We start from the raw sequence: 23,662 nt of genomic DNA, 5'->3' as shown, positions 1-23,662 counted from the left end.
GAATTCCGGGCAGAGTGAACTGCATACACAAACACTCAGAGGCGTGAAGTGCAGGGTGGGTCTGGGGAACCAGCTGGCATGTGGCGTGTTTGGAAGATGAAGGAGTGCCCGGATGTGATGAGGGAGGAACTGGGGGGAGCCGGAGAGCCTCGCTTTCTGGCTTCTGGAATAGAAATCTATCTTAACGACTTCATGGTTGGAGGGAAGGATAGGAAGCGGGAAGGAAGAAAAGAAAGGAGGGAGGGAAGAAAGCTAGGTGGATGGAAGGATGCACGGGTGGGTTGGTGGGTGAGTGGGTGGGTGTGTGGATGGAAGGGTCCGTGAGGGATGGAAGGAAGAAGCTACCGGTTTCCACGGGAGGTGGCCCGAGCAGCAGTGCTGGGCAGTGCTACCTTGTGTCCCTGGGAGTCTCAGGTGCTGGAGGGTACTTAATGCTTCTGCTCCACCCCCAACTGTCAGCGGGGCCTACATGCCCACGCCACAGAGGGGCCTCTTTCCCTGCTCCTGCCCTTGCCCTGCTTTGGGTTGTCACTCAGAGTAAGGCTCCTGGGGACCGGGGGTATCTTGGTTATCTGGCTCAGGCTTCTGTCTGAGGCAGGTCCCAGTCTCTAAGCCTGCAGGGCATAGGGAAAGGGCAGCTTTTTCAACATCATTAAAGCTTTGAAGTGAAGGAATTATTCATGAAGGCTCTAGGAACACCCTTGATCTGGGGTAGACCAGATGGCCGTGGATTGGCTGAGAGGCATGGCCACCTGGACACTTCTAGGATGGTAAGACAGGGGCAAAAACAAGATAATGGGCCAACACAGATCCCGGAAGAGACGCAACTAGTGATCTGAAAGGACAGCACTCACAATCGTGGGTGGCAGGGCAACGGGGCAGCTGCAGCAGGAGGAGAAAAAGGGCTCGTGCCTGCTCCCCAGATGGACACTCTGTCCCCTCCACTCGTGGCTGTCCCGCAGCACTCACCGTCCAGAGCAGGTCCTGGTAGAACACCATCATCTGCACCACCTCGGCTGCGCCCTCTGCCAGCTGCTTCTCCCTGCCCTTGGAGAGTTTGGGGGGCTGCCCTCGGTGCAGGAAGAGATTGGGGGCCATGACCGTGGAAACATTCCACAGCGTCATCTTGTTGCTCTGCTCCCGGGCCACCACCTTCCTGAGGAATTCCAGGAGAACCTGGGGAAGGACACAGAACCTCCCTCAAATCTTGGCACGCCACTGGAGTCTCCCACCTTCCCCAGAACATTCTGCCGCACTACTTGGGGGCCTAGGAAGGAGCCAGGGGCTGGAATAGGGGTTTCAGTTCTGGCCTTGCCATCAGCCCACCCATGACCTCCCTGTGGCGATTTTCTGCTCTGCAAAATGTGGTCAAAACTTTTCCCCTTCCCTGCTCCCTCAGAGGTAAATGAGTGAGACCTCCAGGTCAGACTTGAACTTCCAGGCAGAGAAAAGCCACAGTTCTGGGAAGTGGGTCTTTTCTTAGTGAGCCCAAAACAGCTCCTTTTTCTGGATCTGGGGAGTCTGAATCTGCCCAAAATGCAAGGGAAAGAACAGGGGAGCAGAAACCATGGGAGGGAAGTGGGGAGATGGTGACAGCTGCCATTTGTCAAGTATTCTTTGCGTCTCTGGCTCCTTAGTTAGCTCCTTGCATGCATTTATCATCTCATTTAATTCTCACAACTCTATAATGTAGGTTCTTCCATTTGTACTCATTATACAGAGAAGGAAAGTATGGCTTAGAGAATGTGCCTGAGGCCACACAGCCAGTAAAGGTGGACGGATGTAGGGAGGGATGGAAGGGTGGAAAGATGGGTGGATGGATGGATGGATGGTAGATCAGGGTGGAAGAAAGGAAAAAAGGATGGAAGGGAGGGGCAGGGAGGAATAGTGGGCCTATACTGGACATTTGCAAAGTCCCACCCTTTCCAGTCTGTGATTCCTTATGTATTAGCTCTTGTATTCTGCCCCCAAACAATCACACAGATGCTATTATTATCTTCAGTTTACTGAAAAGGAAACAAAAATTCAAAGAAGCCATCTCCTCAACAATGCTGAGGTCCAGCTCCATCTGGTTATAAGTACTGCCTCAGGGCCTCCTGCATCCACATCAGACGGGGGTTCTGGCAGACCTGGGGCCGCCTCTCCACCTCGCCCTAGCAGTGCGTCTTGGGTTTGACCCAAGGTCAGCCATGAGGGTGCCGGAGCTAAGCCAAGGCTGAACCTCAGCCCCAGCCGCCAGTCCTGAGCACCCATTCCCATAAAGCAGTGGGAGTTCCTTAAGAGAGCATTTCCCAAACTGGTGCCCCTCGGAACACCGGTGTCACGCAGTGCTTTTCCCAGCAAAAAAGGCCCCGGGGCCGACTGGCTCTGGCAACTGCTGCACACTCCAGTCCCACTCGGGGGCTCACAAAGCCTCAGCATATCAAGGATCGGAGAAGTCTCGTAGGAAAGGATGACCCGACCTTCTTCGCTAACTCAGTGTTCGCCCATCTTATTTGGACACTGAGCCTCCTCCCTGTGACGCTGGGCAGTGCACACTCTAGTGAGCACTGTGGCCTTTCAGGGCTTGTCTGCTTTCCTTCGGGAAAAAGTCTCAGGCAAGACTTGGTCATCAGGTCATCACGGCACCACAGCACCGGGCGGAGTTGTTGAATGAATGGATGAATGGGCACCTGTGGAGCCATTGCTGTGGCTGTGAGCTGAGACGACAGAGTGGAGGCAGCTGGAGGGAACTCTCACCTTCAGGGCATTCCTGTTGGCTTCCGGGAGGAGGAGGATGAGCAGGTGGAGGGCCTGCAGGCGCTGCCTCGGGTCGGGGATGTCTGGGGGAAGCGGGCGGACTGGGTCTCAGGTCTCCCAGGGAGGCTCAGAGACGCTCCCTCCCTCAGTCTGGAGGCCCCTCCTTGGGGAGGGGAGATTCCAGGAAATCCTTTTTTATGAGGCCAGGAAATGGCTTCTGGTTTTGCGTAGGCTCAGACAGAGCCCCAGCCAGTGCTGGTCGAGAGGCTCACTCTCTGTACAGTGTGAATCAAAAGTAGCACCCACGTGTGCACGCCCCCCACACACAGGTGCACACACACGCCTGGACATGCAACCCGAGCAGTACCTCCCAGGCTCAGAAATGCAATGGGCTGGCAATTCCCCCTCAGGAGGGGAGATGGTATCTCACCTGGCTTTAATGAAACCCTTTGTGTTTTGAGGGTTGCAGGGCACAAGCTGCCCCACACCTGGGGTCTCCAGGGAGAAGAGGAGGTGGTAGGTACAGAATTCAGAGAAGGAGTTCACCAGAGCCTGACCTGGCCCATTGGCTGGAGCCTGGGGTCAGTTGTGTAGGAGGACACAGCGTCCAAGCATCAGAGCTTTGTCCTGATCCTGGGCATTCATTCATTCATTCATTCATTCATTCATTCATTCATTCCCTCAGTCAGCAAAACCATCAACTTCCTATGAGGTGCCAAGCTCCAGTGCAGGGACCTGGGACATGGTGGCAAGGAAACAGGTCACAGATTCATGGAGCTGAATTCATTGTCTCAGGGGAGAAGACAGACAACAGACGAGCAAAGAAGTAACAAAGCATCTTCAGACGCTGACTCACACCAAGGAGAAAATAACACGGTGTTAGGAGCTGTGGAGCCGGGCAGCATGGCCAGTGAGGGAGGGCCTCTGAGGGGCTGACACTGAACTGACTGGCGTCCCAAAGGCAGGAACTCAGCGGCCAAGGGACCGGGGGTGGGGGGGGGGCGGTTCAGACAGAGAGAGCAGCAAGTACAGAGCCCTGAGGAGAAAGACAAAGGGGCAGATCGAAGCCAGACAGTGCAGATGGAGGGGGACCAGGAGGAGATGGGGCAGAGCCAGGCGGAGGGAGGAGGAGGGCCCTGTGGCCCTTCAGTACAAGTGGGCTGCAGGGGGTGTGGGCGAGGAGGGACCTGGTCTGATCTGACCTAACCTATGTAAGAAGCAGTGGCTGCAGAGGACTTCTCGGGGTCCTGAGCCCTGCAGCTTTTTGGAGAATCAGAGGGGAAAGAGAGAGAGAGAGCCAGTGCACACACCTGAGCTTCCCTCAAGGTCACAGGGGGATCTCAGCTGGGTGGCTTTCCTCTTTTGAGAAAACTAGAAGTGACAGTTTGCACTCTATGGATGGGATGTAGGTACGCAGAATATGGAAAGGGACCCATGCAATACGGGCCGACCCGCAGACAGATGGACACGCACACACAGGTGTGCCCACGGATGCCCACAGATGAGCCTGATAACTGGAGCCTGTGGACATCACGAAGGAAAGAAATCTGGTCCGTGTGAGAACTAACAAGGACCGTGGTGCGCGAAAGCTTACCTCCTCCTCTCCTCGTCACACCACACACAGACACGCTCATGCGCATACATGTGCAATGCACACATACATGGATACATTATACACACATCTGACATACTGTACACATGCACACATACACACACACATGCTTGAAATCACAGGGGACATGTAGGCCCATCTTCCCACCACTGTCCCTCTCCAGCCCAGACCATCGAAGCCCTTCTTCCAGCTGCCAAGGTCTGGGGACACTCACTGGGCACCACAGTGAAGGCCGGGAGGTACTCAGCCGTGAGCAGAGGCGCCGGAAGCTCCCGGATAAACCTTTTGAGCAAATCAGACGCATCATTGTGGCGAACCTCGTCCCAGCTGAACAGGCCAGTGTAGAAGTCTCTCTCCAGCCTTTGTTCCAGCCCCTGAGGGAAGCAGGGGCAGTAATGAGAAGTTGGCCCAAGGCTCCAGGAACAGTTGCTCCACCACCTGGGCCTCAGTTTCCTTGTCTGCAAAGTGGGGACAATAACAGCACTCACCTCGTAGGGTTTTCATGTGGATTAAATGGCCTCATGTGTATAAATCACTCAACATTTGTCAACAGCCTGACTCTTAAACCATACTGTGCCACCTCTAGTCTTGCAAACCCTCCGGAATTCCACACCCCAAACAGAGACCGACGCCAGGACATGGGCAGACCTCGACCCGGATTCTCTCCGGGTTCGACTCACATGTGAGGATGCTGGGAGAGGCAGCCTCAGTGAGCTGGGGCGGCCAGACATTACCTTGACCCTGGCCTGGGATCCGGGCACCCTGAGAATGCCCTCTGTGTCCAGCCCTCTCTTCTCCAAACAGGACAGCAGCTGTGTGACAAAGGACCCAATGTTTAAACCAAACCACTGAAAAGTGAGACTCAGACTGTGTGTGTCTGCCATGGACACAGGAAGAGGAAAGAGACAGGGGAAGAAAAATAGCTTTCCTGGCCCCTTTCCTGAGCCAGCCGTTGCCCTGAGAGCTTTTTTTTTTTTATATGCATTTTTCTCACTCAATCGTTAATAAAGGAATACTGTTATTATAACCACATTTCATAAATACTGGAAGGCAGACACATAGGGGTTCAAAAATTTGCCTCGAGTCTCCCAGCTAGCATGGGTCAGAGGCAGAATTTGAACCCAGGTCTCCTGATTCTAGAGTCCACACCTTCATCCCCCAGGCTGGCCATCAGTGGTGCCCAGAGCCAGCCTGTCCCTGGCTAAATGAGCCCAATCTGGAGACAACTTACAGCTTGAAGTACCAGCGGCACCTGGGTGCTGGGGAGGGCTTTGCGGTCAGCTTCGAGCAGGGCCTCGAGGGGCACGCCAAACAGGCGAGTTTCTGCGGGGAGACCAGAGAGCAGAAGGGGAGTTTCGCTTCCTGCACTGACACCTGGGCTCCCACCTGCGAGGTCTCCTGGGCGACTGGAGTCCGACCCCTCTCCCTGCACGAGGAAGGCCAGTGGCTGAGCTCCAGCTGCTCTCAAGTGGAACACGGGGCCTCGGCAATAATGACAACGTTTGGTGCGTCACAGAGGAAGTCTCAGCTGGATAAAGAGGTGTTGAAAGAAGATGGGCTGCTGCCCCAGAGCGTGCTGGGCGCCAAATGTGACAGTGGTCTGGCGTGGGGAGTGGGAGGAAGATGATAATACACTAAACGTTAATAGTGCTCATATCTGAATTGCATGTTTCCTTTTTGGATTTTGCTCTGCTTGCCAGATTTCCTGCAATGAGCAGGAATCGTTTTCATATGCGGGAAACAATACATATTATGGAAGGAAACAGAACAGCCTAGCAGGTCTGGGTGGGGGGTCCCCACGCAGCCCCCTTGACGAGGAAGCCAGGACTCCGGCCACAGGGGGCTGCTGACCTGCTGCCTTCAGCTTGCCCGCCTTGCTCCTCTTCAGGTCCACGCCAAGGACGTCGCAGAGCGCGGTCAGCTCGATGAGGGCCAGAGCGGAGATCTTCTCCATGTCCTGCGAGGACAGGTCTCCGACCTTGGTCAGGCCAAGCCTGCCTTTGGGGATCCTAAACTTCTAGGGAGGGAAGCAGAGACGATCAAGCCACGGGCTGGGTACCTGTGTGGAGGCTCCGCCCCCAACCCCACTCCTTCACCCACCCCAGCCCCGCCCCCCAGGCGGTTCTGAGGAGGAAGAGCAGAGTGCATGAGAGCAGGGGCTCAGGATTCCACCCCAGGTTCAAGTCCAAGCTCCACCGCTGACTGGGTCACCTTCGGAGCCTCTACTTCCCCGTGTGCAATTATAAAATACTGTTTACCTCGTAGTTTTTGTGAGGGTAAAGTGGGCTAAGGGGTATGAAGGGTGCCAAGCCCACAGCGAGGCCCCAGTAATGGGAAGCTGTTCTTACTGCCTGCATTCCAGTCTGAGGGGCTGGATGAGAGGTATCATCCCCATGGGCTTCTTATTATTGCTTCTCTTATGGGCCATGGTTGCCCTCCCTCACCCCATCTGTCGCTATCCTTAGCTGTGCCACCGCCCCATCCCCCCTACCCGCCACCCCTTCACCCCCACCTCCATGCACTCCAATGCTCCTCTTCCTCGCTCTTTTCAGAGCATCAGTTGAAAAATAAATGGTGCCCGACCTCGCCATCTAGAGGCCAGAGTGGGGACCTGCAGGCCGCCTGAGGCATCGTTCCAGCTGCCTTCAGGGAAAAGGTGAAAAACCGCAAGAGCCTGGCGCAGAGGCAGATGTGTTCAGCGTTTGCCTGGAGCACTGCACCAGCTCCTGCCCCCGAGCCCATTCCAGTGCCCTGAGAGGGGAAGGGGAGCGCGCTGTGGTCGTAGGTAAGAATGTTACGGCTACTGCACAGCCCCGTGCTTGCTGTGTGGGCTATGGAGCCAAACTTTCTGGGTTCACACTCTGACTTTACCGACGTTTGGGTAAATACTGCATTTACCTAATCTGGGTAAAATAATTTTACCTTTCTGTGTGTCAATTTTCTTACCTGTAAAGTGGGGCTAATAACAGTATCCACTTTGCAGAGTTTTGGGGGGCGATTCAATTCGATAAATTGTATAAAACACGGTGCCTGACACATAGTGAGTCCTCAATTATTATAACTAGTAATATTTTTAAGTACTTACACAATTACTGCCAACATAACAGAATAAAATTAAATTACACGTGTATAGTACTTGGTGTAATGCCTGGTCTATGGTAAAAGGTTAATATGCAGTATCTTCACCATTATTAACTATTATCACTCACAGTTGAGTGAGGAAATCAAAGCACCAAGGGTAGAAGATAATGTTGAACACTAATTATCTCTGATGCTATAGAAGGAGAAAGTCATTCTTTACAAACTTGACTTGCTGTGCTGTGGTTACATAAGATAGTGTCTCTGCGAGAAACTAGGTGACAAGTGCATGTGAGTTCCACTATTTTGCAATTTCTTGAGACTCTAAAATTATTTCAAAAGGAAAAGAAAAATCTGTTTGCGTGAATGAAAGCACTTTCATGCTGGAGTAGAGGTCATAGCAAATTTCCTAAGGGGTTGGGGGGAGTCACGGCCACCAGCACCCGCACGCAGCACCCTCACCGGCAGGGCGCCCTTGCTCCAGGCGCCGGTGCCTCCAGGGGGCTGCCTGCCCCTGTGCAGGAGCAAGGCCGCCTGCTCTGAGTAGGCGGAGTCCATGTAGAAGGCTTCCTCCCTCTCGGCCTGCAGCCCCTCAGGCCCTGCTGCTGTAGGGGAAAAAGAACAGAGAGGCGGTCAGGTCAGCACCTGCTGCCTCCCTCCCTCCTCCCGCCCAGAGCCCCAGGGAGCAAATTCTCAGGCTTGTGCCCTTGCTCAGGCCAAGTAAAGATGGTGTGAGATTAAAGCACCGAGATTGTGACCCCAGGAAGCAGGTTATTAAGCCAAGGGCTTCGGCCCTTTACCCCAAGAAGTGATTTCCCAGGCTCAAGCTCAAATCAGTACCGTTAGGGATTGGATCCATCGCCCTAGGAAGTAATTTTCCAGCTAAATCCATTGCCCCAGGAAGTGGTTTCCTGGCTAAGGCCCATTGCCCCAGGAAGTAGTTTCCCAGCCAGGGCTTATTGCCCAGGAAGTAATTTTCCAGGCAGAGGTTCCTGGGTCTAATGGGAAAACCCACTGAAGGGCCCATCTTGTCCCTTGGGGTTCTGTCCTACTGCCCTCAAGCAGGAAAGTCAAGGAACCAGCAGGCAGAGGAAAATGCTCCAAGGAAGCAGCCTTTCTGAGCAGCCTGGGGGTTCCCAGGGACTGGAAAACCAAGTCCACCTACCTGGAGGAGACCTAGAAGTCCCGGGACTGAGCTGGGTCCATTTCATCCCTGAATCCCCATTCTCTGAAGGTATTGCCTAAACAAATTACAATTTCCAGTTTGCTCTATTTCCCAACCCAGGGAAATAGAAGCCATTTCTGACCCCGTCTTCAGAGATGGAGCCGTTAAAACCCAGAGCTCTTGCCCAGGACCCCACAGTGGCTGAGTCAGGGAGCAGGCACTGGGCCCGGGTCTGCCTGCCTTCAGTGCCTCTCGTATTATTCTCGTGTTGTGTCGCTTCATAATATTCCAAGAAAACATCAAATGCTCATGACCTGCCAGCTTGTATCAGGTCCAAGTGTCAGCAAGATATATAAGGGACAACGATGGGCATTCTAATTGTACCGATAATAGTTATGCAGAGGGAGACCTAAGCCCTCGCGCCCACCTGAGGGCAAACACACACTGGCACACACAGCAGACAGACCCGCATGCAACATGCAAGAACAGGCCAACACCACCTTGCAGCACAACTGCTGTTTCACTTGGGATGCGGCGGTACCGTCATGGGGCCTGCAGTCACCCTCATGCCACTGACTTACCCCTGAACCGAAGCCTCCAAAGATGTCCCTGACATCTCGGACAGGTGCCCTGTGGCGTCTGCGGGCCGAGCGGGTGTAGATGTCCAGCCGGCGGCAGACGGCAGCCACCTGGGTCTGCGTGAGGGTAGATAGGAGCCCCTGGTGATGGCTGTCCAAGCCCAGGCCACCCAGGAGGTCCGACAGGCCTGTGTCCTGCAGCCACTGGGATTCGGCTTCTCCTTCTGCCAATAGAAGGAAGGATACCACCCAAATGAACACACTTAGCCACATACTCAGCCACAAGTGCTGATGTGGAAGCAAGGAACATCCACACACCTGCTGATGAGACCCCCTAACACCAACCACTCTTCACTGGGGACAAGACCTAGCAAAACATTTGAGGATTTGAAGGGTAGGGATGGTATTAACCAGCATCTGCAATAAACCTGTAAAATCATATTCTCTTAGAAGCAGCCTGCTAAAGGGGTGGAGCCTGCATGTTCTGATTCTGGAATGTGGCAATGAACTTTCTGCACCTCCCAAATCGACAGAAACCACCGCAGGGGCACGTGGGCCCAGCCGTGGAGAGCATGGGCCCTACTCGAGCTGAGTCTCCCATGTCTTGGACACCACGGACCAGCACAGCTGATTTAGATGCCAAACCAAGGTTTCTCTGCCGTAGCCCTTTCCTTTCCTCATTCACTGAGCAAGCAGGATGGAGCATGAGAATGCACTTGGCTCTGTCCTAGGCACCAAGGGGAGATGGTGATGGGCAATGTCCCTGACCTCACGGAGCTTCCATTTTGCTGGGGACACAGACACGCGAGTGCATGAGTAAAGGCTCTGTGTGCTGTCCAGAGTGGGGATATGTGCTCTAGTGATAAGTAGAGTGCAGCAAGGGGCTAGAGGGCGAGGGGTGGGATGCTGCTTTACTCAGGAAAGTCAAGGTCCCCAAGGAGGTGACCCTTGAGCCCAGTCCTGATCAGAGACAACAAGCCACACAGATCCCGGGGGGAAGAGTGCTTCGGGCAGAAGGAACAGCAAGGCAGGAGTGTGCTGTCGTGGTCCAAGAAGCCAGGAGGCCTGAGCGGAGGGGCGGAAGTGCAGGGGTAGAAAGACGGGGTGGGACGGTGTGAGGCGGAGGGGTCTGGGCCGATTTCGTAAGAGCCTTGTGAGCTGTGATGTGCTGGTTTTACATGTCCCCAAACTCTTTGACACTCATCCTATTAAGAGGCAGTCTAATTCCCTTTCCCTGGAATATGGGCTGGACATAGGGATGTAGCAGAGGTAGTGATGCTACTTTTCTTTCAAAGCCGGACTTTAAATGGAGAGCCAGCTTCTGCCTGGATCTCTCTCTCTCTCTGTCTCTCTCCTCCTTCTCCTGGAACCCGGTTGCCTTGCTGGGAGGAAGCCCAGACCACACCGAGAGGCAAAGAGTAGGCATTCCAGGTGACGGTCCCAGATGAGGCCCAGCTGGTGGTCACGTCCACCAGCAGATGCAGAAGCGAGAAAGCCTTTGGGATGACTCAGGGCCCAGCCGCCATCTGAATGTAATTGCATGAGAGTCTGAGTGAAAACTGCCTAGCTGAGCCCTGCAACCCCTAGAACTGTGAGAATAATATAATAATAACTTGAACTGGCTACGTTTGTTATGCAGTAGTAGAAAATAGATACACAGAGAGCGGGGGAGACACTTGGGGGTATTGAGCACAGGACTTAGAATTCCACTCAAATATACCCCCCAATGCCTAAAACAGTGCCTTTCAAGAAATAGTTATGTGTTGAATAACCTAATCCAAGGAGGGACATAATCTAATGTGTGGTGGCAGGGAGCAAAGGTCGAGGAGGGAGTCCAGGAGAGAGAGAAAGCCCTTTCGTGTTCCGATTTTTGTCTGGACCTTGCACATGCCCCCCTCCCCCTCCTGCAACGAGGGCCTCCTTTCCGCACAGCAGCCCCCGCCAGGGCTCCTCACCCTCCTGTGGCTGGCCTTCGCTGCCGCTGCCTTCCTCTTCTGTCAGCTCATCGCGCTGTTGGATCCGCTCCACCTCCATCCAAAAGCCATCCATGGACAAGCTCTCGGCCGAGGACAGCCGGGAGTGGGAGCGTTCTGTAGGGTGTGCTCTCGTGAGGTTCTTCTGCGGAAGCTGATTCACTGGGCCTGACGCGGGGCCTGACGCGGGGCCTGAGCTGCAGCACGTGGGGAAGGGAGGAGAAAAGTCAGGCAAAGCTCCGCTCACGATGGGGTGTGTCCCGAGCCGTTGTGGTTCTCCAGAAATCTGCCTGGGGCTCCTGGGAGCTGGGCGAGCACCCCGAGTACACTTCTCAGGGGCAACAGACACACAGCTAGTCTCGGCACGTTGGCCAGTCTACCCACTGCCCCCTCAGAATCACATGGAAACACACGAGGCTGCAGAAGATGGAGAAAGGGCCAGATAGCTCTGCTTCTCTCCACCTCCTTGGCAGAGCGAACAGCCTCGGGCCCACATACAGTAAACACTGATAAGAGGGGATCAGACACCGGGGCACGTGAGGAAATTACAGTGCAGCTCCTGTTTCATCTCACTGAAACCTTCCCCAAAATGTCAGTGATCCCTCCCCACCCCACCCCCCATTTGTGAATCTGACTTCCACAGTCTGGTTTCCCTGTTTAGAACACGTGCCCACGTCGTTTCCAGGTCTCCTCCAGCTCGATCGGAACAGACCGAAGTACCAGATCCCAGAAGTACCTCACATTGCGTGAGCCAATCAGATCCTCTCAAGATGTTGAACCAAGGGATCAAGGAGGTCAGTGTCAGGCATTGACCCGAAAAGCCGTGTGACTATGGTAGGGCCAGAGCCGCCAGTCTCCTATGAGAAGCAGAGAGGGAACCCTCTGCCGTCAGGGGGAGACAGGGAGGGACCGTCTCAGCCAGGGTTCCCAGGCCCCTGGCCCAGCCTCTCTGGGTTCAGCTGTGTGGTTTACACCGAGAGCCCCGAATGTCTGCATCTCCTCTTGTGCACAAACCTCTACACAAATTATGTGATTCCATTTTGTGCGGATAATCCCAGAACGGACAGTGCAGGTCTCCTGGCCCTGCCAAGTGCTGTTCTGGGGCTTCCCGTGAACTTGGGGACAAAGTCTCTGGGCTGCTGTGCAGCACCCTTGAGAAATGGTGACGAGGAGCTGGAATCCGCACGCCCCCGGGGGCACACCAGTGAGACAGGTCACACACCACCCTGTCATCAGAGAGGGATCCATGCCAATTTCTTCAAATGGGGAAAGAGTACATTCTGCAAATTCTACAGATGTTCGGGTTCAGTAATGATCCCAGGCAAGATGACAGACCAAATGCCATATTTCATCCGAAACAAACAAAACAGAAATACAATGATAAACATGGGTGGTTGGAATTGCTCTCTTTAAAAAAAAAGATTCAGTTGGCTTTTAAAAAAGTCATTCAGCCCTGGCTAGTGTAGCTCAGTGGATTGAGCACGGGCTGGGAACAAAAGGGTCGCTTGTTTGATTCCCAGTTAAGGGCACACGCCTGGGTTGCAGGTCAGGTGAGAGGCCACATGAGAGGCAACCACACACTGATGTTTCTCTCCCTCTCCTTCTCCCTCCTTTGCCCTCTCTCTAAAATAAATAAATCTTTTTTAAAAAGCAGCAGCAACAAAAAATAATTCATTCACAGGAGGCATGACTTTGGGTGATGAACACAGAATATAACATAGAGATGTATTATAGAGTTGTACATTTGAAACCTATACACCTTATTAGAATGGCTGTTATCAGAAAGACAACAGATAATGAGAGCTGGTGAGAAGGTGGAGAAAAGGTAACCCTTGTGCACTCTTTGTAGGAGTGTGAGTAGGTGCAGCTGCTGAGGAAAACTGTACACAGGGGGATTCCTCAGAAACAAAGAATGGAACTACCGTATGACCCAGCAGTTCCACTGCTGGGTGTACATGAGGAGGAAGTACAGTCACTATTGTGGCCTTGACTGGCGGGGCTCAGTTAGATGGGCATCGTCCCAAGAAGCAAAAAGGTCACTGGTTGGATTCCTGGTCAGAGCACGTGCCTGGGTTGCGGGCTCAACCCCCCATCGGGACACAAACAAGAGGCAACCAAGTGATGTTTCTCTCCCCCTTTTTCTCCCTCCCGTTCCTTCTCTCTAAATATAAATAAATAAATAAAAGTTTAAATCACTATTTTAAAGACACATCTGCACCCCTGTGTTCCCTGCAGCATGACAGTGGACATGGAAACACCTGAATGTCCATCGGGGATGAATGGACAAAGAACACATGGCACATGGCTGCCCCGCTATCCCACAGAACGTTCGTCAGCTATAAAAAGAAGGACATTTTGCCATTTGGGACAATGTGGATGGACCCTGCAGGCCATAGACTAAGTGAACTAAGTCAGACAGAGAAAGACAAACATGTGATCTTCCCTATACATAGAATCTAAAAAAGCCAAACCGGTAGAAAGAGGCAGTGGAATAGTGTGGTGGTTGCCAGGCGCTGGGACGTAGAGGAAGCGAGGAGACGCTGGCCAAAAAACGCAAACTTCCAGTTACACAATGAATAGTTTCTGGGGGACGTAATGCACAGCTCGGTGACTGCAGTTAAAACAGTGTATTTTTATCTGAAATTCGCTAAGAGAGTGGTTCTTAAATGTTCTCACCACACGCACAGAAGGGTAACGGTGTGAAATCATGGATTTGTTACCTGACCTTTCTGTGGTCACTGTCTCATGATGTGTAAGTGAATCAAATCATTGCACTGAACACCTTAAAGATACACAATGTCACAGGTCGATTATATCTCAGTAAAGCTGGGGAGAAGTGCACATAATGCAAAAGAGCACAAATCAAAAGTCAAAAAAGATGGACCAAATATGGGGTAAAGGCTAACAAAAAAGACACAGCTATCAACATCCCTTTCAGATGAAGAAGCATCCTAAAAAGGCAAAGCAAAAAACAAAAGCAAAAACAAAAACCCAAAAGCATTCTACAGGGGAAACGAGAGTCAACCCATGAGGAACCTACGACACTTAGGAACTTCTTCGCACTTAACAGCATAGCAAACAGCACAAGCAGGAACTGCTAGGAGTGTGAGATTGATGGAAGCCTGTGGGCCTCATCGTTCGCAACTGCCCCACGGGCACTGGCTTTCCAGTTACCAGTCCGCAGCTTCTCCAGCCTCTCTCAGACCTTCATGTCTTTGCATAATTTGTGCCCCTGCTAAGCTGGGCTTCCCCAGTCCTGGCCACCACATCGATTTTACAGAAGATCTGGCCCCTGAAGATTTTTGCATAAGAAACAGTTATTTTTTTAAAATTATTTTTAGAGAGAGAGGAATGGAGAGAGAGAAATGTTGCTTTGTGTTCCGCTTACTTATGCATTTATTCATTGATTCTTGTCTATGCCCTGACAGGGGATCGAACCCGCAACCTTGGTGTATCAGGACAACATTCTAACCAGATGAGCAAGGCAGCCAGGGCCAGAGACAGTTTTAAAGTGAGACCTGGTGAGATAGGAAAAGCAGATCTCAAAGCCAGGCCCATTGCAGGAGGTCCTCAGCACCTTGGGGCAAGGGGCGGGACAAGGGACGTCCCAACAGCAAGTGGAGAGCAGGGGTGGTGGGCGGGACGCTGCCTTCCCAGCTTCTCTGCCACTCGCCTCCCGTCGTGCAGCAGCCAGGAGCCCCCCCCCCCCAGCCTCATCACAGAACCAGTCTGGGCCAGTTTGGACTAAGAACTATTGTGGGGCGCCTGCTGCTGGGCCCCATGTTCCCTTGGCGGTGAAGCAAATGCTCTCAGATTGACTGTGAGGATGGGCACACAATCCTGTGAGTATACTAAAAGCTGTGGGGCTGTGCACTTCAAATGGGTCAGCTACATGGTGCATAAATGACACATCGACAGAGCTGCTGCTTAAAAAAGAAAAGAACCATCACATGCGTTCCTCCAGCCACAGGAATCAGTCTGAGGAAGGACACACTCAGGACTCTTGTGGGGATTCTGGGACATTGACAGTGTGCTCTAGACCTGGGTACAAATAGGTCTCCTGGAGGAGCCGGCAGCCACACACAAAGGGGATCCACTCAGGCTTAGAACGGAGTGGAATCGGCACACTGAAAAAAAAAGAAAAGAAAAGAAGAGAGAAAGAAAGGAAGGGAGGGAGGGAGGGAGGGAGGGAGGGAGGAAGGAAGGAAGGAAGGAAGGAAGGAAGGAAAGAAATTTTAAAAACTGGGCCCTAAATAATAGCAAGGAGCAGCTGAATCACAGGAGGATCCTCCACACAGTGCATTTTGCTTGAAATCTCCTCCTCCGGGTGTAGAGCATGGTTTTTAATGCAGCTCCTTTGGCCAATGCTTGGGTGTCTCCACTTGTCAGTATGACAAAGGAGGCTGTGCAGCCTCGTATTTGCCACCACCTTGTTCTCCCGCGCAGAGGTGCCGGTGGAAGAGGGAGCACTAGGAGTGGAATTGCTGAACCAGACAAAGGGTTTCTTGCCAAATTGTCTTCCAAAAAAATAGTTCTTTGGATGTTATCTGTTTGTTTTTGTTTCTGCAGCCCAGGACAGGGAGCTAATTTTGCTCCTGCTGCATACCTGGCCTCTGTCTTGTGCAGTTCTATTTTCCCACAGCTTAAAGCCCTGTTCATAGATGTCCCCCCACCTTGTGGACGTGGGATAATGCACCCGGGGTCAGCATCATGGCTGTGTGTGGTCCTGCTTGGAGGGACCGCCTTCTTGGTTTAGGGCTCTGCTGTCACCATGTTGAGATTTGTGCCAATTTTGGAACAAGCGCCCATGTTCATTTTGCACAAGGCCTGTCCTGCCAGCTTCTCACCCATGGGCCCTGGCTTGTGCCTTTTCCCCAAGTGTCCCGCCCACAGACTGAGCTTGACTCCAAATGACAAAGGCCTCCGTCCAGAAACGTACTCAAATGTGGTAAAGCAAAGAAACCTCAGGCCCGTGTGGGCCCAGAGGGAGAGGCAGGGCACGCAGCCTCCCCCCGGGGAACAGCTTGGCCGTCCTCACCGAGCAGAAGCTCGACTGGAGACCGATTCCCAGTTAATTATAAAATTGGCTGTTCCACTCTATTTATGCTTTTTGGGAAAACTGCTAGTCAGCGCGTCTCCTGCGAATCTGTTGTCACCTCATGCTGGTGCACAGCTCAGCTTCCTCAGTCGCTTTGTAATTCGCTTGGAAATTACTGGCATCTGTGTGTTTTTGTGACAATTTGAAAACTGCTGTGAGTAAACCAAAACAAAAGTTATTAATGGTGTCACCGCTTTCACAGTTAAGCCGTGAGAGGAAGGCAACAATCATTACCTCGGGTGAACTTTTCAGGAAAAACCCCAACAGTTCCAAAGGTGTCACTGTTCCGAGGTCACGTTTTGCAGTGTGGCTACGAGTCCCCTATTTATCTAGAGAACAGGTCCCCAGCACATCCACGAAATTTGTTCAGAGCTGCACGAAGCCCTTTTTTTATTGTTGTTTTCAACATTTTACTTTTTTAAAAAATATTTAATTTCTTTATTTTTAGACAGAAGGAAAGAGAGGGAGAGAAACATCAATGTGTGGCTGCCTCTTGCATGCCCCCTACTGGGGACCTGGACCACAACCCAGGCACGTGCCCTGACTGGGAATCGAACTGGTGACTCTTTGGTTCACAGACTGGCACTCAATCCACTGGTCACACGAGCCAGGGCGGTTTGCAACGTTTAATTGATATATAACATGTTCAGAAAAGTGCACCAGTGCTAAATGCACAGCGTGATGAACTGTCTCTGATGTAGGCATTTACTGAGCATGTATGACATACCCTCTAAGCCATAGATAACCAGATGTCTACGTTTAGGAGTCAAGAACTTTGGCCCCTGACTTTGCATTCTAGATCTGCTGCTCATTAGTGACGTGACCCTGGGGAGCCTCAGCCTCCTCATCTTTGCATGGACACTGCCTGGGGCAGTGTGGTGTAAGAATCACTCCATTCCATCAGCAAATGGTTACTGAGCCCAGACTCTGGCCGGTTACTAGAAAGCGAGTATACACCAGGTGCTGGAGCAGGAATCCTCAGCCAATGCTGGCCCCACGGATATATGTGGCTCCGGGTGCCTCCCACCTGAGATTCAGACAGGACAAGTGACTTGCCCGAGACTGCCCAGCTGGTGAGCAGCCTCCAGCTCCTGTCCTTCAGGAAGGGGCCACAGGCTCATGAGCCTGACCTGTGGGTGACATACCCCACCAGCCCAGGTGGCCAGGGCCACCCCCTCAGCTGCTCAGACTCTCCAGAATGCAAAGGCTTTCTCTACATGTGCACACACACACACACACACACACACACACAAGCTCATTCTCCTTCCACATGACCTGCAGGAGAAGGCAGAGCCCTGGACGTCCCTGGCTCCTGTCCAAACCTCCTAGTCACTCTCTGTGTGACTATGGACATCTCTCTTCCTTTCTCTGGGCCTCAGTTTCCAAAACTGTAAAATGAAAAAAGAGGGGTAAGGGTGGGAGCTTTGGAAGATGATCTTGAGCCAGACCCTTGCCTGTGGGGTCCCGGCAGACCCTAGGAACCGAGGACCATGGGGCAAGAGCAGCAGCCAGAAGGCGGGGCCCGAGGAAACCCACGCGGGCTGAGCGCCGGTTCAGAGAACCCAAACCAGCGTGACCGAGGGCCCAAGAATGCAGCTCGTCAGGACGTGCCGGTGGAGGCGTGGCTGGGCCTCCTCTCCAGCTCGGCTTGGCCAAGACTTTCCCCCGAAGTGGCATATGAGCTCTCGGGGCAGCCCTGATTCCCCTCTGAGTGCCTGCCCTTGCCATCGCCTCTCCGACTCGGAGGGGACACTGGCAGGTCACAGAGACGGGCAGCGCTGTGTGCGTGGCTTTTCTGAGTTAAACAGAGGCTGGGTTCCATCCAAGTCCCAGCATCTCGGGTGAGACTTCTCACCGTTCCCAGCCTCCATGTCCTCTGCAGCGTGGGGGGCTAATCACAGCTCCTCTCACTGTGGGGATCCCAAGACACGTAAATAAGACGCCTGGCCAAATATCCAGCCTACATTAGGTGCCAAAGAAATAGGAACTGATGCAATAGCAATAATTATCATTGCTTTCCTCTACATGAATGTTCGAGGCTGCAGTGAGTTAAGGAGGAGGCTCTAGTCACAGGCACAGGCCATGTGGCTGCAGTGACAACGCAGTGGCCCCAACACAGATCCTGGGGGAGCAGGCACTGGACGTGCTGATCAGGGCACATTAACACTGACCCCGTGCAGGGCGCTGCTCTGAGCCTGGCGGCACCAGGGTCCCCACCTGAGCACCAGCAACACTTTAGGTTGGATCGTTGATGTCCTGGGGGGCTGTTCTGCACCTCGTAGGATGTTTAGCAGCATCCCGGCCTCCACCCACTGGGGGCCAAAAGCCTCCCTTCTAGTTATGACAACCAAACACCGCTCCAGACCCGACCACATGGCCCTGGGGGGCAAAACGGTTCCAGCTGAGAGCACTGCTTTACCTGGTTAACGCATGCAGTCCCCACAAGTTCTTATTAGTATCATTTCATTTACAGGTGAGAAAACAGAGGCAAACAGAAATTAGGTGACTTGTGTGAGGTTATCCGGCTAGTAAATGGTGGGACTGAGCTTTGAACCCAGGAAGTCTGGCTCCACAGCTCACGTTCTCGACCACTTCCTTAACTGCCGCATTTCTTCCCACTGGTGGGACGCAGTGTGTGCTTGGGGAAGAAATACCACCAGCCTGACCCTGGCCCCAGCTCTGCCTCTCATCAGATGAACTCCCCCTCCTCACTGAGCCACAGACAGGTCTGACTCCTGACTGTCCACCACCTAAGAATTGTGGGAGCTCCATCTGCTGAGGTAAGACGATTCCCTGATGGGGCACGCGGGAGGAGGGACAGCCGATCACAACTGGGGACTTGCCCAGCTTTACTCCGCTGAGTGGGGAGCACAGGGGCAGGTAAGGAGCCCCGGGGGAGGACAAAGGAGGGACAGAAAGGGACGAGTTGACGGTCAGGGAAGCGGCCGGGGGGAAGTGTGGTCGTATCTTTTGTCTCCTCTTCAGACATCCAGGAAATCAGCATGACCAGCCAAAACTCTGGGAGCTGGGTTGTGTTAGAGGTGATGTGACAAATGTGGACACCAGCCTCTGGTCCAGCGTGGAAAAAGGCTGGATGCCGAAATCCCAAAGGAACTGGTCCTGCCCAGCTGCAGCGCCCCTGGCTTCGAAGAGGGCACAGGTGAAGGTACGAGAAGGGAGAAAGAAGAGGCCGCAGGTCCTGCTCTGTGTTTCACGGTGGTTGAAAGTGCCTTCTCCGCAAAGACTCCTGAGTGTGCGGTTTCTGTCGTCCCTCTGTGTTAGTATGGGATGCACCACATCGTTGTTCTCGATCCGTTATCCTTCCCTACTTAAGGCCTTTGCAGAGCGACTTTGCCTTGCCTCCCACTGGTCCCTGCCCCTCCCCCATCCACTGACTTGGGCTTTGGGCACCTGACGTGCTTTGGCCAATGGAATGTTAGCAGACGTGAGCCCCGCCGAGGGGTGACTGGTGCCTGTGTGGCAGGGCTGGCCCTCTGCTCCTCCCATCACCACAGGAAGAGTTATCCCTGGCCGGCTGCAGCCTGGGTCCCAGAAGGAACACAGACCAGAGCCCCATGAGCAGATGGAGCAAGTTCAACCAGACCCACAGCTTGAAAGGGAGCCCCCCAGCAGAGCCTAGGCCAGACCAGCTAAGCCTCAGCTGACCTCTGGGCATGGGCACCAGTGATGAGTGTTGCTTTAATAAAGGATTGCTGTTGAGCCTGGGATCATTTGTTACACAGCAGCAGCTGACAGAGACCGTGTATCATTCAACAACCCAAACAGCCCCGTCAGAAGAGCAGCAAGCCCACTCTCCCCTGCTCACACACCCATTCCCAGATGCTGGGTGCACACTTCATGTCCCACCCTACCTCCAACCCCCAGGACAAATGGCACATCAGGTTCTGAGTCAAGTGAAGGTGGGAGTCGAGCCTCCTAGAGCAGAGGGTGAAAGGCAATCTCGGGGCACAGCCATGTATGTGCACGTGGGCGTGCCAGGGAACAAGCAGGTCCACACTCCCCCCAAAACACACACACAGCCCGTGTGTGTCGACATGGACTTATGAAGGAGGGTCTCCCCTGTGCTGTCTTAGGATTCGCCAGCAAAGGCAGGCTCCATGCCCACGCAGGCGCTCTCATAAAACTTCGGGTATGACTATGCTGTGGATGGTGCCCATTAGGATGTAACGGCCTTACAAATGCACCACCCGAACGTCAGCCCACAGCCGCCCTGCCACCTTCAAAGCAGTCCCTGTGGGGCCGGGGGCCGGGCTGGGTGAGGAATGAGACATAAAAGGTGCATTCCAGGTCCACATTTCTCAGTGTCATCGAGACGGAGTCCCTGGGATCCCCGCCAGGCAAAAACAGACTGGCCCATTCCGGCCGCGTGCTCGTCTCTGAATTGGCCCTCGATGCGCATCACATATCCTCCATACCAATTCCACCAGAGCTGGTCACAGGGGTTTTAAGCAAGACTATTTTGTGTCATAGACAACAAGAATGAAAACACTTTGAAATATGATCTCTGTAACTCAGCTTCCTGAGTCAGATCTGAGCCTGGGCCAGCAGACAGGAAGGCACAGGTGTGGATGGTCCCTTCAGCTTGTGAAGGGGCGTGGGAGCCAGAGATATATCTGAGACCCGCTGAGCTGAGAAGCTGCAGTCTGGGTATGGAGACCAGGCCCACAGGCTGAGGGTTCTCAGCCCTGACTGTGCATTGGGGTCCCCCAGTGCCCTGACAATACCCCAGACCAATCGCAGCAAAAACCCCAGAAAGGGGACCTGGGCATCAGCATTGTTCAGAGCGGCCCAGCTGACTGCACTGCGCGGTCTGGGCTGGGAAGCACTGCTGGGAGCATCGATATGTGGCCGGGTTCGCGGAACTGCACAGGAGTTTTCCAGAGTGACGTGGGAAGGGATGGATGCATCCAAATTCTCACGTGGCACTCCTGGGAGGGGCAGCCTGCCTGTCTGAGATGACGGGAGGAGATTAAGGTACTGCTCATGACCTCTGAGGTGACAAATGTTCCCGACCAGAAGATCGGGACCAGCCAATCTCCACTTGAAGCAGCAGCGTGGTCACTCCCAGGGAATTTGAACACATTGCAAATAGCTTGCTGTCATTTGAATGTGAGGTCTCACAGTTTAAAACCCTCTAGTTCCGATGTTCTCAAAAAAAAATCAAAAGAGATGATAATCTTGGGGTCCCTGTCCCAAAGTGACAAAAATTGGCTAAAGCTGAGTGGCGCTGGCCCCTCCAACAGGCTCCCCGGTGGCAGAGCACCCTGTGGTGGTTGCCAGTGGGGTTCTGAAAGCTCCCCGGGGGGCCGAGGCTCACCCCCACCCTTCCTTTGAACGATGCAGGGACCTTAGCCTGCCCCTGCCTGAGTCACTTAATCAGATTCTTTGACATGCTGGGTGGTGCCTAGAACTGGGTCGGCCCATTCAGTTGCCACCAGTGACATGTGGCTGCCGAGCACTTGAAATGTGGGTAGCAGGACTGAGGGGCTGAATTTTTTATTTTGTTTCATTTTAGTAAACTCAAATTCAAAACTGGCTGCTTGATTCAGTTACTAGAAAACTTGGACACGTGAATCTACTCCACGAAGTCTCAGCCCTTGACCGAGAGCTGCTGAATGAGGACGTCTGGGGGTGGGCACAGCACTCTGGTTTACACAAGCCTTCTGGGCGGTTCCGAGGCCCCACGGAACCCAGAGCTCCTGCGGGGCTGGGGCAGAATGACCCCTGGGGATAAAAGCCAGTGACTAAGGCTTGGAGAAAAGCCCCAGTCTTGGCGTGTGACCACAGGAAAGTGTCTGTCTCCCCTCCCCCACCCCATAGAATGCGGGTGACGATGATGACATGGTTGTGAGGGCGCAATACATGCAAAACACCTGGCCCATCATAAGTGGCCTAACAGATACTTAAAAGCAACACTGTGTTCCAGTCAATGAGCAGCCTACCCAACACCTGATGGTGCAAACAGCCCAAGAGAAAGAGCAGTAACCACAGTGGGGTGGGGTGGAGGATGGAAGGCTTCCTGGAGGAGGCAATGTTGGAACTCAGTTTTAAAGGAACATTGGGAGGGAGGGAGATATGCAAAACTCACAGGCAGGGGAACAGGTTATTATGGTGGTAAGTACAAAGGGATTTCCTGGGGTTGGGGGCGGGGATAGGAGCCTGCATTGGGGTAGATAAGAACATAGTCCAGAAGAAATAAGGGGCAGAGGGGAACATCTTCCCAAGCAAAGTAAAATCCAGAAGCTATAACGGAAAATGCCTGAGCTTTGATCACATCAACAATGAAAACTTCTGTATAACAAAAACACCATAAACAAGTTAATAAGACCAGTGATCAGCTGAGAGGAAATATTTGCAACAAATGGTGAAGTGTCTTTATCTAGTCTTATGTAAAGAGTTCCTAAAAATCAATAAGAAAAAAAGCAAAATACAATAGAAAAATAAACAGCAGATATGAATGAAGTCACTGAAGATAAAGTACAAAAATGCTCCATATGAAAAGATGTTGAACCTCATAAGTCATTAGGGAAATGCAAATGAAAACAATGAAATATTTTCACCCATCAGATTGGCAAACATCAGGTTGCTAACACCCAGGGTTGGCAAGTGTCAAGGAAATGACATCCTCACATTCTAATGGCATCTTTGGGACAACCTGGGTGGAGTCAGCAACACCTGGGGGACAGGGTGAGTTGCAGGGGTGCAGAATCCCAGAGCCAGAAGGAAAGGACCCAACCCTTCCGTGAAATCCGTGAAATTCAAGCCTCCCCCCTCTGCTCCAGCGCAAGACCAAGTGAGAGAAGAAATGGGAAGCCCGGTCAGAAGGAACCTGACATTTCAGGTTTGCAAGCAAAGGTCAGCCAGGCCCCTCCTGCTGGCGAGGGCATCGGCCTGCCAGGGCTTTTGGGGCAAAGCGGCAGCCAGAACCGGGTGGCAGCACCCGAGTGGCAGTTCCATGGCGGAGATCCCGGAAGACTTGATGGTGAGTAGGGTTAGAACGACTGGGTTGTACACCTGAAACTAATATAACAGTGTATGTCACTGTAACTGAAAAATAAAAAATACTGAAGTACAAAAAGGAGTGACACATTGTGCCAAGGAAGGCTCGGGCTCGGAGAGGTGCGGTGCAAGGTGGGTTGGGGCCCCAGGGAGGACCCTCCTGCTGCTCAGAGGCGTCAGGGGCCGGCATTCACTGCGCTCAGAAACAGACCCGGGCTCCTGGAGTCGGCCCCCAAAGCTTTCCCTTGACTCTCACATCTGGCGCGTACGGTGCATGCCCTGCGCATTCACGCTGTGCCAAGGGCCCCGCGCACATCCATCCTACCTTCCCCTGTGAGGAGGCGGGAACTGTCCTTTGCAACCATCTGGCAGAAAGGGAAACCGAGGCTCAGGGAAGGC

At 53.1% G+C, this 23,662-nt stretch overlaps 1 protein-coding gene across 1 annotated transcript in view; it reads right to left on the bottom strand.

Annotated features, from left to right (window-relative positions):
* ARHGAP40 (Rho GTPase activating protein 40) overlaps positions 1 to 23,662 on the bottom strand; it is a 32,523-nt gene that overhangs the window by 4,796 nt on the left and 4,065 nt on the right. Inside the window, exons 2-11 of the mRNA XM_037164338.2 lie at positions 11,128 to 11,342; positions 9,176 to 9,396; positions 8,595 to 8,670; positions 7,892 to 8,034; positions 6,203 to 6,368; positions 5,583 to 5,674; positions 5,086 to 5,163; positions 4,566 to 4,725; positions 2,740 to 2,822; positions 970 to 1,176 (exon numbers count right to left, since the gene is read on the bottom strand). Of these exons, the coding sequence (XP_037020233.2) occupies positions 970 to 1,176; positions 2,740 to 2,822; positions 4,566 to 4,725; positions 5,086 to 5,163; positions 5,583 to 5,674; positions 6,203 to 6,368; positions 7,892 to 8,034; positions 8,595 to 8,670; positions 9,176 to 9,396; positions 11,128 to 11,342 (1,441 nt within the window). The remainder of the gene's footprint in view (positions 1 to 969; positions 1,177 to 2,739; positions 2,823 to 4,565; positions 4,726 to 5,085; positions 5,164 to 5,582; positions 5,675 to 6,202; positions 6,369 to 7,891; positions 8,035 to 8,594; positions 8,671 to 9,175; positions 9,397 to 11,127; positions 11,343 to 23,662) is intronic.

The sequence above is a fragment of the Artibeus jamaicensis genome, unplaced genomic scaffold, assembly GCF_021234435.1.
Source record: "Artibeus jamaicensis isolate MK-2021 breed Jamaican fruit bat unplaced genomic scaffold, CSHL_Jam_final contig_685, whole genome shotgun sequence".
Classification (NCBI taxonomy): Eukaryota; Metazoa; Chordata; class Mammalia; order Chiroptera; family Phyllostomidae; genus Artibeus; species Artibeus jamaicensis.
This window is presented reverse-complemented; position numbering and strand designations above follow the sequence as displayed.